This window comes from Pogonomyrmex barbatus, unplaced genomic scaffold, assembly GCF_055798465.1.
Source record: "Pogonomyrmex barbatus isolate J1 unplaced genomic scaffold, ASM5579846v1 scaffold1, whole genome shotgun sequence".
Classification (NCBI taxonomy): Eukaryota; Metazoa; Arthropoda; class Insecta; order Hymenoptera; family Formicidae; genus Pogonomyrmex; species Pogonomyrmex barbatus.
The window spans coordinates 26,164,111-26,180,151 of NW_028297098.1; the positions used below are offsets into that span (position 1 = coordinate 26,164,111).

Sequence of the window (16,041 nt, forward strand, 5' to 3'; positions counted from 1 at the left end):
ATTAATTATGGAGGCAATAATTAAATTAATTATTAAAGCAATTAGAAAAACTCATGGAGAGTCTTTCTTTGCTTAAAAAGATTCCTAAAATTTCCTTATTTAGTTAAAAGCTTACCGATGGCAGCAACTACGGCCTTTCGTGCACCACCAATACACGCCCGCGATAAAAATAAAGTGGTTCGTCACGGAAGTGGCTTCCGACGCGACCATATCGTTTTCAGGAAGGGAGGGCACGTTAAAATGTGTTAATCAGCCATTCGGCTTGAGCGCGGGTAATCAGTTGTCGACGGAAAAATTCCCCGGATGATTAAGTGCTCTTGTCGGACATATGCACTCTGTCGCTTCCTTTCCTGGCCCTCCTGATCCACGTGCGTTTCCCTGAAACGACGGCGAGTACGATGACGGGCGTCCTGCGACCTCGTATAACCAACAGCCCTTCGACGGCACTAATTTGTCGACAGCACAACTTCGACCGCCCTTTCGAGCCACTCTTGATTTTTTTGTGTGACAAAAGAGCTCCGAGAATCATTAATGCAACTTTTCGAGACAAAGAGAAAACACGTCGGCGTTGTCGCAATGAAATTTCCTCGAGTATTGCCGAGGGAAGTTTCGGCCATCTCTAATCTTGATGTTGACAATAGGAAGTTCGATAATCTAATCTCGATGCAAAAAAGGAGAGAAGTGTCGCAATCTAATTTAGAACGTTAAGCACAAAAGAATGTCGGATTAAGATAGTTTTAATAAAAAAATTTCTACAATTAGCTTACAATCTGAAAGACAATGAATTGTTATTGCCAAAAGCTAGTTTCAGGATTCTCCGATTCGAAAAGGAGGGGCAATTAACTTGCCGTCTTTCCATCAGAGATCCAAGTAACAATCAGTGTACTCTCGGATGTTGACAAATCGCTGGAGGATTCCCGCGATTCGCAGCAATATTGATTAATTTTTCGCAGACAATCGACGAGTTTTTCGGACATTCTTTTTTCCACCGTAGGCCATTAGGTCCAGGAAGTGATTATCCGCAACGGGACGCTGTCAGAGCGGCGAGCAAAGACGGACAGCAAGCGGACAGCCGGCCAGCGAAATTACCGAAAAACTTGTTTCGCGGCGGACGAACGAACGAACGAACGAACGAACGAGGCCGTTACTGCAAACGCGTCCCCGCGTTTGCCCTCCGGTCGAGAATTATTACCGCCGTGGCGCATCGCCGACGACCATAGCGCGCGGCGTAATATTCTGACAAATGTCTACGAACGTACCTCGTTATAATAAATTGATGATTCGAACGCCGGTCTTCGCCGAGCGGCGCGAGCGCCTCGACTCGGAACAAAGAAGTCGCGCGATCGCGTCCAAAGAAAAAAAAAAAAAAAAAAAAAAGAAACAGCGGCTTCTGAAATTAAAGCGAATGGCTAATAAGTCGCCGACATTTTTGCTCTTCGCGGAGAGAGGGAGATCTTCCTTGTTCTCTTGGTAACTCTCATGAATTCGCGTGATATTCCCTTTACGATGTCCTACTCTTGTTACTTACGTTACCAGCACTTTCGCTTAAGAGCCTGCTAATTTCGATCAGACCTTACATACCCCACACATAGCGAGCGAGCCTCCCCGTCGCTCAGCAATTACCATGCGCAATTAACACGCTCCGCTTTACGGCGGAAGAAAGGCCGCCGTATCTCGCTGGAAACGGCTGATGGTTTTCCAGTTTGCGTTTCTGCTCCCTACCTACCCATCGGCCACCGCGATTATCTCCGCTCGCCGTCGTTGTCGTCATCATTGTCGTCGTCGTCGTCGTCGTCGTCGTCGTCGTGCGGACGAGATCGTGCAGACCGCCCTGCCAGAGGACTCCTCCCAATCGAGAACGAGGAAAGATTGCCGCGACAGCTTCCAACCCTTTGAAGACGTCAAGACGCAATCTCTGTCCGTCGCGCGCGAGAGCGAGAGCAAATCGACTTCCCATACACGCTCTCGCCGGGATAATTAATACTCCAATTTGCCTTCACTCCAGTTCCTACAAAGTTTCTCAAACGCTCTTCGTCGTCCGTTCGTCCGTCCGTCCATCCGTCCGTCCGTCGGTCTGCGCGCTCTCGATTCTTTCGGGCGTCGCTCGATTCCCCCTGTGGCAAAAAGACGGCCCCGATGCGCCGTGCGTGAACGAGAAGCAGAGGAAGAAGAAGTAGGAGGAAGAAGAGGAAGAGGAAGAGGAGGAGGAGGAGGAGGAGGAGGAGGAGGAGAAGAAGAAGAAGAAGAAGTAGCAGAAGAAGAGACGGGCGTGTGGCGTGCGTTCGTCGTACGGGACGTGTTATTAGCCCGGCACTATCCTCTCTTTCTGCTCCTCCCTTTGCTGCCGTCTCCTCCCTGTTTCTATTCGTCTTCTTCTTCTTCCTCCTTCTCTCCCTCCTCCCGCGGCCCCTTCTTCTTTTTTCTCCGGTTCCCTATGCGGGGGCTAGAAACGCGTTTAATTAACATAGCTGGCGTGGCTGCATCCCTCTTCTCTCGGGTGCCGAGCAGCCAGTCAGCTTTTACGGGCCATTGCACGCACGATGCACGTATGTATTACGTGTGCCGGCCTCCCTTTTCCTTTTCCTCCGTCTCCACCGTCTCTACCCTTCCTCCGACGTAGTCGCATATGAACATTCAGGGTTGATAACTCGCGCCGGTGCCAAGTAATGCTATCCCCGAAAAGATTGTAACGTGACACCTTCGTGAAAAATTTCTCGCTTAGAAACCTTTGGGGAAAGGAGTTCGACGTGATAAGTTTAAAGTCATCTCCGCAAAGACGTGACAGTAATCGAACACGTTTTTTTTAGAAAAAGTAGATATCAAAATACGCAAAAAAATTAGTTTTAAATCAAGAAAAATATTCTCATACATAAACAAGAATATTATATACTTTTTCTAAAAATTTTAGTCTTAATTTGATTAAATTTATATTAATATAAATATTACTTTTGTTCAAGATTAAAAATCTTTTTTATAAAGATCATAATATTCTTGCTTATATATGAGAACATAGAGTCTTGACTTAAAATTTTTTTTCTGTATACATAATAAAATAGGAAAGATAATTATAAAGCTGCAATTGAATTTAAAGTTAATTATATGATAAATTTCGTAAACTTTTTGAAAAGTTAGTAAGATTATTGTTTCATTAAATAATATAAAGTTTAACGCATCGATTATCAAGATAATTCATTTCTGAAAAATTTTACAATAAAAAAAATAGTGAAATAATATTTTCTTGAAATTATATTATTCTATCTTGTTTGACTGTCTCTCTTGACAAAAATAATATATGAACAAATCTTGTTCGCAAAATTCGAGAAACGTTCTAGGAGAAAATTTTTTCCCGAGGAAACGACAGAATCGAAAATCGTTTAGCGAGAAATATTTTTTTTTTTTTGAAGAAACGACGAATCACAAAAATCAGCGAATAACGAATTTTTTTCTCTAGCGTGATATTTTCTTCAAGAGATACCTAGGGGTCTCGCGTGCCCCTAGAACACGGCAAACTCACGAGTCCGAATCGAAATAAAAAATTTAACGACTCCGAACGCGCGAATAAGGACGAGAGCCGCGGGACGTTCCTCGCGATTCTTGCGTGAACATCCATGTACATGTTGCCTTGAAAGAATCAGCTCGGATAATGTAGTGAGCACGCAACTCTCTCGCGTTGTATTGGGGCATGTGTCTCGCGAGTTGAGCTTTTGTATCGCGAAATTAAAAGCACGGAATGATGAAGTGAAAAAGAGAGAAAAAAGAGAGCTCACATGTTACAACAATCGAGAGAGACATATATGTTAATTTAATAATAAAGAAATGGATAATAAAATATAATTGCGTATATTATGAGATATGTAAAATAGAAAGCTATGTAAATTAGGCCTCTCTTAAAGCTTCAACGGAGCGGAGGAAGTCTTTTACCTCATTCTGGAGTCGCTAATACCTTCACAAATGCCTGCAGCGCATGATAACGAACTCGTGCGATCTATGGCCGGAATCCTAGCGTGTTTGCTTTTGTTTGCTCGATTTCATTCAGAGTGACGTAGAGAGAAGACGTTTTACTAGCGAGCAAAAACTTGGAAAAACCTGATACGAACAAATAGCTTTGCTTTTTTTAGCTTTCGTACACAATTGGATTTCTCCGAAAAATATGCCAGTTAAACGCGTCAGCCTTATGGAATTTGAAATAAAAAGATATTTCTTCGTTATTAACATGTAGGAGTCAAAAACAGACCTAAGTCAATATATTGTGATACTGTATTCATACAATGAAAATCTAAATAGAAAAAAATAAAAAGGAAAAGAAGAAAAAACATTCGCTTATTTGTACTGAATTTTTTTCCGCTTAATTTATGGATACAACTACGGATTTAACAATAGACAATAAATCATTAATTTTCTTCTAATAGACAAACTGCACAGAAAAAAAATTAATTTTAAATCAAAACTGTATATTCTCATATATAGTCGTGAGAAAAATAGAAAATAGAAAAATTTTAATCTTGATTTGATTAAATTTATATTGATATAGATATAGATATTTTCACATAGTATAATATAAACAAGAATATTATAATCTTCATATACAAGATGTTGAGCAAAAAAGTAATGCATCGATACAAATTGAATTAAATCAAGAACCAAAGAAGTTTTTTAAGGAGATTATAATACTCTTGCTTATATGTATGAGAATATTATGTCTTGATTCAAGATTAATTTTTTTTCTTATACCATTTGAAATTTAATTTCTTCAGATTTTAATTTCTAACAGGTCTCTTGTGTCGAGCTTCCGATTTCTGATATCTCTACTGCAAATTTCGGACGTGCACGCGTCTCTCATCCCGCGATGAAGATGCGACTGTGGTTGCGTGCGTGTGAAATGCCCGGAACGCCATGTGTTCGTCCGAGACAGCGGATATAACGCATGCTCGCCCACGGAAATGCGCTTTTTGACGGATCGCCCGACTAATTCGATGGTTGTCACCGCGTACGCGCGAGGATTAATGGCGACCACCTAGCTGTACCCGCCGCGAATTCCTCGGAAATTCTTCGCCCTTTTCTGCCGAAGAGAGAGAGACCCGTGCCGCCTAATTGGAACTTTCGAGCCAGCGGTAATGACGACAATAATAGAGTTCTAATTCACTCGACGACTTTGTACGCACTTTGGCGACAGGAGAACCTCGCCTCTTTCTTTTCGTTCGCGATTGTAGCGAGGCGTTCAATTATCTCTTTACGTGAAAATCTAGGCTTCACGGAACGTTTTTTAGGAGTTATCTAGCAAAATATAAACTAGAGCATTGTGGTAAATCATGTCTATTGTTAAATAGATGGAGAAAACTAATTTTCTACGGCAATCAGCTCGTGTGGAGAATTTTTAAATTTTATGCATTACATATACTATTTTTTTTTTACATATATACTATTATATACTATTTATATATAATAAAAAAACATGTTAAAATATGTTAAAATATAAATTTCGTAGTAATTTAAAATTAATTATTTTTTTAGTTAAATTATTATTTAAGAAATTTTACCAACCTTTTCCTCAGCACTTCTCGCCGTTCAACTTATTGCGCTTTCTCGCAGTATGAACTGACAGCGCAATCTTGTGTTAGCACACGAAATTAAGCGAATATAAAAATGCCCTTATCTTGTTACGATAACTTTGACCAACATTCTTCAGTATTTTTTTTTTATATAATATTTAAATATTTAAATTTTATATATATCAAAATCCAAATTCAAATATTTTTAAAAACTTGAAAAGTTTATTAAATAAAAAATAATATCACAATATTTTCATTTAGTTTCTATCCAAATAATCTGTTAAATAAAATATAGTAATTTAAAATTTTTGTAGAATTATTTATGGGCAATTTATGTCTACCATATGGTTTTAATATAAAAATTAATAATAATTAATGTGCAATATATATAAATTGATACATTAATGTTAAAAATAAAACGTTCAGCTAATTTTCTACAACGCGTCGCAAATTTAACTAATCACTAATATAAAACGCATTTCTATTTTAAATAATTCAATATCAGATTATATTAAAACATAACAAAATAACACAAATTTCCAATTCTATGCTACAGTTTTTTTAAGAGATTTTTTTTATTATTATTTGATATATTCGATTAATTCACACAAGATCTCATCTGACAATTTCTTTTATTTGTATTTAATTCTAATCATTATTTTAATTCTATGTGTGTGTTTAAATAACGCAAATATGAAACAAACACACACACACACACACACACACACACACACACACACACACACACACACACACACACACACACACACACACACACACACACACACACACACATATATATAAAAAATGCTTCTCGTTTTATTTTCTTCGTTTTCTTTTTATGGAACTTTAATTCTTGGGAATGGTCTTATAACTTGAGAATTTTGTTGTAAGAATCACAAATTAAAAACTAAAACTTTCACGACATAGAGTCAAAAGGGAAACATTAATTCTGCATTAAATAACGGGTTAAATTTTTTTTTAATTTATAACGCGATATAATTCTTTTTATACATTTTTATACATTTATACATTTTTATAACAATGGCATATTGTTATAATGATAATCTTTCAGTATCATCTGCTGCTGACAAAATCTCTCTTTATATTGTTGTTCGATAAATTAAGTGGAATGAAAATAAAATAATGTTGGCATTTTGACAGAGATTCTAGACATAACCAGTGTAATATTTAACAAATTTAACGAACAAATATTGATATGTGAAAATGATTATTGCGCATAATAACTTTTCTTTCTTTTATGTCTTTCAATTCCTTGCATTTCGTAACATCCAAATATTATATTAAAAAATTTTCCTGTATTAAATTAAAATTTCCTCTATTAAAATCCTTTTTGCTTCAAATAATTTTCAGCTGTTTTAGATTTATCATGATTGAAAAGTGACAGCTTGAGACTGACCCTGAAGGCTTGATCGACCCTCATGGTCGGTCATGATCGGCGCGATTGCATCGTAAACAGACGCGGAATGCGTCGTAGGACGTCGACGGCACGAAGGAGACGACGGAGGCCCCGATGAGCACGTCGCCGAGGACGTCCTAGAGGAGGAGAGAATCATCTTTCTATTTCAGGCTCCCGTCTCTCGATGACGTCACACGGACGGAAATATCGTACGGTTAGGGAGGTGCAGTCCGCCTGTTGCGCGGTCCAGGTCTCGATCTTTCCCGGACTCGCGCAAAAATTCTCAACCCCGCCGTGATTCGCAGTCACCTTCCTGACCGAACGAGAACGCAAGAGAAAGCGAACGAGAGGGGAAAAAAAAAGGACGCAAGAACGCGACAGTCGGTCGGCGTCACGGTGCCGCATCGTGCGTCTTCAAGGATCTTTCTCCGGAAGGGTGCAGCCACGATCGGGAACTCCTGATTCCGAGAAGTGGGTTGCGCCGGGAATTTCGCCCACGCGTGGTCCCCACCTATTGCGATCCCGTCGGTCCAGGAATCATCCCTCAGTGGGAGATCATCACGTTCGCATACATCTTTGATCGTCGTCGATTTGGGAAACAGTGTGGACCGTCTCATTTGTTCCGCAAATTATCGGTTAACGCGAGCGAGTCACCGCCCGTTGGTCGAACGTCACGAGAAGATCCCCGAGGGTGGAAGCGGGAGCAGGATCATTCATCGCCGTAACGAGAGGGAGAACGCTGAGCGACGATGCCCGGCGCCGGTGGTCAGCCACCGCAAAGGACCACCTTTCGACCACCATGGGTCAAGGATGGTCCGAACCCGTTGCCCATGCCCACCGCGCCCTGGACTCTCAACTCCCGCAGGGATTCTAAGCCGAAGACCGAGGAAGTTCCGGCTTTTACCCAAGTCACCTTGAAGGTGGGTGGAGAATATCAAGAGGGTTGATAACGCTATATTATCTTCTTCGCGATAATCGCGAGATAGGTTGTTACGAGATAACAGTTATTTTCCTCTTTTCTCGAGGACGATGAAAGAGCTTATGGAATATCGAGTCGCTCTTCAGAGATGACTCTTCAGAAACATTTTTACAACTTTGCGATGGATTTCTGAAGTCGAAGAAATTCAAGTTGAAGAAACTTTGAACTTTCATAGATAGAAGATCGAGATGACAGTAGGTGGAGCCTAAATTGTTTGTAAAATATATTCTTTATTTTACTCAATAGAATGTTGCGGAAAAATAAATTATAATTATAATTTTCTTAACATTTTCTATTAAGAATAAAGTATTTCTTGTAATTATAAAAAGAGAAATATTAAATTACATTTCTTGCTATTATTTTTTTAAACGAATTTATAAAAACGTATTATATTATAAACACATATCATATTATAGTAACTATTAAAGAATTAAATCATGTTTCTATGTTTACATTTATTTTTATAATCAAATATTAATATTTTAAAATTAACACAAAATCAATGATATTGGATAATGTTATGTGTTAATGTTTAAGTTACAAAATAAGAATTAATTGAGGCAAAACGCAAAGTTGAAAAAAATTAGAATCAATATCGTTAGTTGAACAAGGTTTAAATTTCATTTGCGCCGAAATCGGATATAATATGTTTCGTTTTCAGCATGTAAATCATCTATGCAACTTTCGCAGTCTTTTTCCATTCAGATATTGGGTTTCAAAGTCAGCGGACTTTACTGTACTGATCGTGATATTAATAGTTAGCGTGGGTGTCTTGTAAAGAGTGAGCGCGATAAACATTTCGGGTGGCGAGAAATTTCACACGATCTTTTGTATGCAAACAGTGCATTTTAATAGTCCATCTTGATATAAAAACGTACTCCTTTACGAGTTTCCTTTCCTTTATAGAAAAAGTTTGTAAATATCTTAAACGAAAAATATTTCTTTTATTTTGACACTGCAATCATAAATTCAATATGAATTATTAAAATCTTATTTTCTTTTAAATAATTTACATAAAAACGTGTTTATTATAAAGTTAGTATGTAACCTAAGATAAGAAAGATTTAATAACGGTAATTTGAAAAATCACACGCACATGTGAGACTAAACTAGTTGTTTACTAGTTTTCCTCCAACACATTAGAAAATTCTTAAGAGATTACTTTCAATCTCTTGGCGACGACCACAAGAAAATAAAATTACGGGATTAATGTATAATACATAATATGTATGTGTGAGATGAAGCGTAAAACCGCTAAAATAAAATGAAGATTTGCGTAGCCTGACATCATGTCGCGATATTATTTTATACGCGCTTAGATCATCAACAGAACAGATTAAATTCAAATCAGAAAATTGTCGTTAATCGGATTCTATTCATATTCATATATTTTATGATGTCACGCATAATTTTTTATTAGATTTATTTATCACACAAGTGTAATATCAAAATTAAAAATATAAAATTATTTTTTAAGATTTCCTTTCCCAATTTTTAATTGATAAAATCTTTTTCCAATTTTAAATTTTATTTATCTTTGCATTAGGTAATCATTGATTGGATCGTTGTAATTACAATAAAAAAACGTTTAAAAAATTGCAAGTATATAATGTATATAATTGCAAGTATACGCTGCAAGTAGTTCATGGCCGTTCGTTAAAGTCTTCAGACATGTCACACGTGCTTGTCAATTGAGATTCGTTTTCCCATCGTGAAGGAAAGTGAGACTCGTCGCACGCGTGCCCACATATAAGCCTCTGGGTCACGATTATTTAAAGAACACGCGTTTCTATTTCAAATGGCCTGCCAGCTGCGTCTTCCGCCAGTTTCTTAATGTGTTTCACACCGCGATTTCGCTTGAGCATGCTCGAAAATTGCAAATGCAACGTCATAGATTTGCGCCGAAAGCGGAGACAGATTTTTTTGGAGCTCAAAACGATTTTTATGGAAACAAAGAGAAAATGACAAAAATTCCTGAGAATTTTGAATGTTTCAAAGTTGAACGGTGATACTAGAGCCTAATTATTTAAAAAAATGGAAACTCCGCGTCGATGACGATCAGAATTGAATAACATGATATCTCAAGTGCGAAATTCAATGTGGATTATTTAAAGCCAGCGGAACAAACTTTTCGAGACTTGCCAAGAAAACTCTTTGAATCTCTCTTTCTTTCTCTCTTGATCTTTCTTTTTATTTCAAACAATCAAGAAAAGAGGAATGGAAGGAGAATGATTCTTTCTTTTTCTATTATCTGTCACGATTATCTTACACTAGACACACGATGATTATTCTTTCGTATTCTTTTTAATGTGGCGCAGTTATAGAAAAAAATTATGGAAATAAAAAATGCGGGAAATTGATTTAAGTTGTGAAAATATAACAAAAACGCGAATTGTGAATCGAAAAGATGAGGCGATGGTGCTAATTCGTTTCTTGAATTATAACAGAATTGTTATTTTATTAATAGAATAAAGATTAAAATTATTTTTTAATTATGTGTATTTAATTATTAAAATGTTCTAATAATTTAATAAAATATGTAAATAAAATATATAGTAAACATATGGCAAAATAATAAATAAAATACATAATAATTTAAAATTGAAACAGATAAAAGGTATATATATATATATATATAAAATTATTAAATATATATATATTATATTTTCATATATTTCAAAGTACTTTTGAAATTAATAAATATTTTAATACAATTGTATAATTAAAATTAAAATTAATGTTTTCAATGTGCTTGTTATTAACAGTTATAATTAAATAAGTATTGATTCTTTAACAGAGTGTGCCGAAACCTGCGGAGCCAGCAGCACCTTCGTCAGATGGACAACCGCGTAAACAAAGCAAAATTACGATAATACCATCGCAGCAGAATAATGAAAAAATCCCGAGTGGCCGACCGGTGCCAGCGAAGCCGCGCGAGAATGGACGACAGGAGCCAAATTCGAGGCCGCAACTCGAACGACAGATCCGTATCGAAAGATCTCGATCACGGGGTGACATTTTACCACTCTCGAAGAGTGAGAGCACTACAGGTACGAGCGACGACGATCGTCATTCCTTCCCTTAGATTCTGTCATTCACGGTATCAAATGTTTAATCCTTTCATTAAACTCTCGAAATGCAGAACTCTCCTTTCCCCAGCTCGGGGATTTTGCTGAAACAAAAACTACTTCCTCCGCGTGGTGGAAGTAGTTTATTAATAATATCGTCAAATAGATCGGATCATTGATCATAAAAAAGCCGAATCTAAAACAGTTCTATAGAGAAATAAAGTAAAACAGGACAAAATTACAAATAATTTTCATTACAAGAAAAATCAAATGGCATTAGTTAGATGTGAACAAAACGGTCACGTAACAATATAAATTTGTAAAGTGTCACAAATGTTGAAAGGATTAAATATGAAATATCTTTTTTTTTATTTTAGTAAAACTTGACATAAAACTAAGAAACATATAGTTTTATAGCATTCAAAAATAGAAACCTTTTTATTTTATCTATTAAAATGAAAGATATTCCTACACACATCAGATAGAAACAATGATTTTTGTGCACTTTAACATTATACCTTTCTTAAATAACGAGGACCATGCTCTATGCCAAGGTGCTCCAACTTTATCGAAGAGCTCGTCACGAGCAAACTTTCCACCACCGCCACCACCACGGCCGCCGCCGCCACCACCCAGTCGTACGATTCTCAAAGATTTGCCGCCCCTCAACGACAACCAAATGCAGAAACTGGAGGTATTGAAGTCCAGGCCGAGAAAACGGCCGGATTGGGCCAACATGATGAAAGAGGTTGAGAGTGGCAAAAAGCTCAGACATGTCAAATGTAACGACCGGAGCGCGCCCCTGATCGAGAGGGTGAACAAAGTCACGGCCGATCCAGCAGGTGATCGTCGAACCCTCTTCGATCCCCGTCAAATACCAAAGGGGCCGTATCTTCCCCCCTTGTAGAAAGTGTTCCTTTTTAAGAAGAGAAATCGTCGTAGAGAGAAAAACTGTACTTCGCGGAGAGAGTTTCTTTACTTCCTCCGCTTTTCTTTTCTTGCGTGATCGTTTGAAGGGGCGACGTGAGCGACGTAGTGCGATCAATTGGATGCGCAAGCAGAAATTTAGATTAACGCAACACGTTCCTCTGCGTCTCGTTTATAGTACAAATAGCCAGCAGTAATGTTCTGTCGCTATCCCCCCCCCCCCCCCTCTCCAATGTCACCCTCGAACTACCCTCTACGCCCGCCAATAGGCGAGCCATCGTTTATCCATTGTTAAACTGTTGGACTAATTAAACTGTTAATTGATTATCGTTGAATTAACTGTTGTCTTCGTGTTTCTCAATGGGTTTACCGACATCCTTCCCTTTCTCTCCTGTCGCGCGAGCGAGCAGCGATCAGGATCTCTCACTCTCCGAATCGACAACTTCGATGAGAAACGAAAACGTCAGGTTCAGAGGCAGATGACGTCGTGCTCGTTAAAAATGCATACGCCAATACGAAGCGTTAAGTATCAATTAATGGTCTCGTAAGATTTTATACGATGTTTTTATACGCTTCTGTCAAGCTGAACAAAATATTATTCTGTTACATTTACAGTATTAATTTTTAGCAAATAAATTTTGAAGGAGAAATAAGGCAAAAATTATTATGAATAATTTTTCAATTTTCATTACTCAATTTAAATATAGACTTAAATCCTTTGTTAAAGTCAAGACTAAGTTGAGAAATACGATGATATATACAGAGATTGTCTTCCTTGATTCTAATATATAACGTAATATAAAATAATGTAAAACCATATTCTTATATTGCTTTACGACTTGGAAAATACTTATTTCCTTTTTGCTGCTACAAGACGACGTATTAGATACGGAACACTTCGTGGTTTTATTAAAATGAAATACGATAAAGCGACAGCAACACACATGTATGTACGTTTTCATTTTGATCGATTGTCTCTTTCTCTGCCAGGCAAAGCCCACTTCGTATTCGAATCTGAAAAATCGAATATGCACAATCAGCTGCTGAAGCAGATTCAGCAGGGCGTAAAGCTCAAAAGTGTGAAGACGAATGACCGCTCAAAACCAATGTTGGAGGGTCTGAGAAAGTTTCGACGACAGCTGACCATCGAGGAACAAATCCAGAAGGCCGAGGAGGCGCCAGTGGATGATGTCATTCAGGATGAAATGGACGACATTGACGCTGTAAGAGACGATTTGCAAAGCACCAAGCAGATGCTCGCGCTGGAGCTTAGAAATAAAGAAGCTTTGGAACGAGATAATAAACGTTTGCAGGTAATAAGATTAAGATTTAGCATTTTGAGAAAAGTTTCGTAGAAGAGGAGACGTTTACTTTAACTCGTGCTATTTGAAATTCTTTATATTTTTATTTAAACGAAATGTAAATTATAATCAGCACGAGCGGATAAGCATAAAAAAGTGAGCTAAATTCTTACGGGATTTTATACGCAGGCGAGAATTTTGAATCTTGAGGCGGAAGTGGAACGTATAAAGCTACAAAAGAACGCTCAGGAGAGTAAGCAGCAGGACGAAAAGCTTACAGAATCTTTGAGGCGGGAGGTACAGCAAGCGAGAAAAGATGCGGAAAAGGCGGAAAAAGAATTCGCCGTTGCTGCCGAGGAAAGAGACAAAGCTAGAAGCGAGTTGGAAGAAATGAAAAGAATGTATGCGGCGTTGGAAAAGCGTATGAAAGCTGGTTCGTAATTAAGAGAATGTTTGTTTCGCTAAAAAAAAAAAATAATTTCGAATTAACTGCGTTCTCATCTGCCTTGCTTATCGCAGTGAACTTAATCACTTTTCGTACAACTGGATCATTATTATTATTAATTTGAAACATGTCATATTATTCTTCCTATGTTTTATATCAGTGCTTATATTAACATCGCTGTTTTTCGCTTTGCTTTGCCTTGCTTTGCTTATTAGAAGAAAAGCTTACGCCTATTGAAGCTGAGCCGATAGTGGAACTAGCAGAGGATTGGGAAGACATTGGATGGTACGATATTACAGGAATGGCACTGGCCGGTTGTCCAAGCGCGAAGGATGTAGCCAGGATCGCGTCGCAAAAGAGTATAGATAAACAGGACGTTGGCGGCACAAGTGAGGAGGAAGAAGAGAGCACAGAGGAGGAAGAAGAGGACGATCCTAAAGCTGGAGCAGAGAAACGCGCGCAGAGAGAGGTCAAGCTTCTCATTTCCAAAATTAAGAATTTCAAGTGAGTGACGATGAAGATTACGAGATACGTTCAATTTGTTGTAGTAAGTGTAAGCAACGATAATATACATTAAATAATACAAAAAATTAAATACGAAAAATTGCCTGAATAGGGACAAGGCTGTGAACGCGAGAAAAGAAAGACATGCATTGAAGGAGCAGATCAAACAGCAACAGAAATTACTGTTTGAAGAAAAGAAGAAGTACAAACAATTGCAGAAACAAGTAGACAAAATGGCGAAGCTGATGTCAGATGCCAATGACGACGATGAGGAAGAGGAAGAAGTCGAGGACGAAGAGGAGGAGGAGGAGGAGACGGAATCTGAGGAAGAATCAGAGTCTGAGGAATCGGAAGAAGAGGAGTCCGAGCCTGACGACGAGCAGGCACCTATCGAGAAACGTAAAGATATTTTGCAAGTGAGTCTTCCGCCGTGCGAAGAAATTATTGCCGTGTATTGAATGTAATTTCTGATTCGCTTTTTGTTTTCTTTCAGAAACGCGTGAAGAAACACGAGGGGCGATTGGCGGCCTTGAAAAAGGGAAATTATTTATTAAAGGCGCAAGTGGACAGAATCAAAGACAGTCTGGTGAAGCAGCGAGAGGATAGTATCAGCTTGCAGGAGGATCTTGATTCTGTCTTAGCGGAACTAGGTTAGACTAAACATACAGCGAAGAATATTTCAACAGAAATTGTATACACACTCACATATACATATTATTAAAATATAGACAATTGTACGTTATAAAAATGATTTACACACTCGTATACACTGCACATGCACACTTAATCGAAAGATTTCTATAGGGAACAGCGATAATCCATAGAGATGTCTGTCAACTGTGTCGCAAAATATAATTATTAAAAAATTTATGAACATTGACTTTTATTGCGGATTTTAAACGGTTTTCAAGCTTGTGAAATGTAAAAGCTTGTATAAACGCTAGATGCAGCTTTTTCAGCTCAGTAATAATGTAATAATCTTTTAATATTATAATAATTGCAACGCATAAATATCATTATGTTGCATTAAGTCGCGTCCAGATTAATTGAATGATCATGAAAAACGATCATGAACAAACATTTACGAATATGTTGCTTATTATAATTTGATTAGTTTGGATTCAGCATATATATGTAGAGTGTAGAGTGAAAGTTTTTTATTTATAAAAGACTGAATGATGACTAGAAAAACGCTATATGCATTAATTCGGTGAAATAAGAAATTTCGCGTTTAAAAAATTAATTTAACAAGTAACACATAGTTTCTTTAACATGTGTATTGTATTGAAAAACACAAACATTTATATATGCGCACAATATCAAACAAGAATTTACATTCAATTTGTGACTTGTAATGGACATCTCTGTACAATTGCGAAATATCGAACGTTGTTAAGGCAAAATGTTAATTACGTCTTAGTGAATAATTTATTTCAATACAATACATGTCTAAGATGAACGCTTTGTTTTATCATTTAATGCGCAATTTGTAACAAATTGAAATTTGAAATTAAGACTGAAGAACTATAAAGAAACAATGGATTAATATTCTGTAGTAACAAAAGTTCGATATATATCGTAGTGAAAAAGCAATCGTTCCCTCTTTTGTTATCTTAAGAGGTGTAAGATATTTTTTAATAAATTATTATTGATCGAATAAAATTTCTTGTAATAGCTTACTGACGAAGCAAATAGATTTGGTTGAAATGATTTTATATATGATATTTCTAAGAATATTTAAGAAGCAACTGTTTAAGTCAAGATGGATTTGTAAAACATTTTTCAGCTAGTTAAATCGATCAAAAATAGATGAAATTGATCGTTGAGCACAGCACATAAAAACTTTTC

General features: G+C 37.2%; 1 protein-coding gene across 2 annotated transcripts; it reads left to right on the top strand.

The window, feature by feature from the left end:
- Positions 1–6,962: 6,962 nt before the first annotated feature.
- On the top strand, positions 6,963–15,855 carry LOC105432288 (uncharacterized). 2 transcript variants are annotated; one of them, XM_089085398.1, is made up of 8 exons: positions 6,963–7,889; positions 10,746–10,998; positions 11,571–11,858; positions 12,934–13,256; positions 13,434–13,677; positions 13,905–14,193; positions 14,306–14,609; positions 14,687–15,855. In XM_089085398.1, exons 1-8 carry the CDS (start codon positions 7,719–7,721, stop codon positions 14,846–14,848), a joined length of 2,034 nt encoding a protein of 677 aa, XP_088941524.1. In that variant the 5' UTR covers positions 6,963–7,718; the 3' UTR covers positions 14,849–15,855. The 2 variants fall into 2 exon arrangements, with proteins under 2 accessions (XP_088941524.1, XP_011645334.2); XM_011647032.2 differs by having other exon boundaries at positions 6,978–7,889; positions 13,989–14,193.
- The last annotated feature ends 186 nt before the right edge of the window (positions 15,856–16,041 follow it).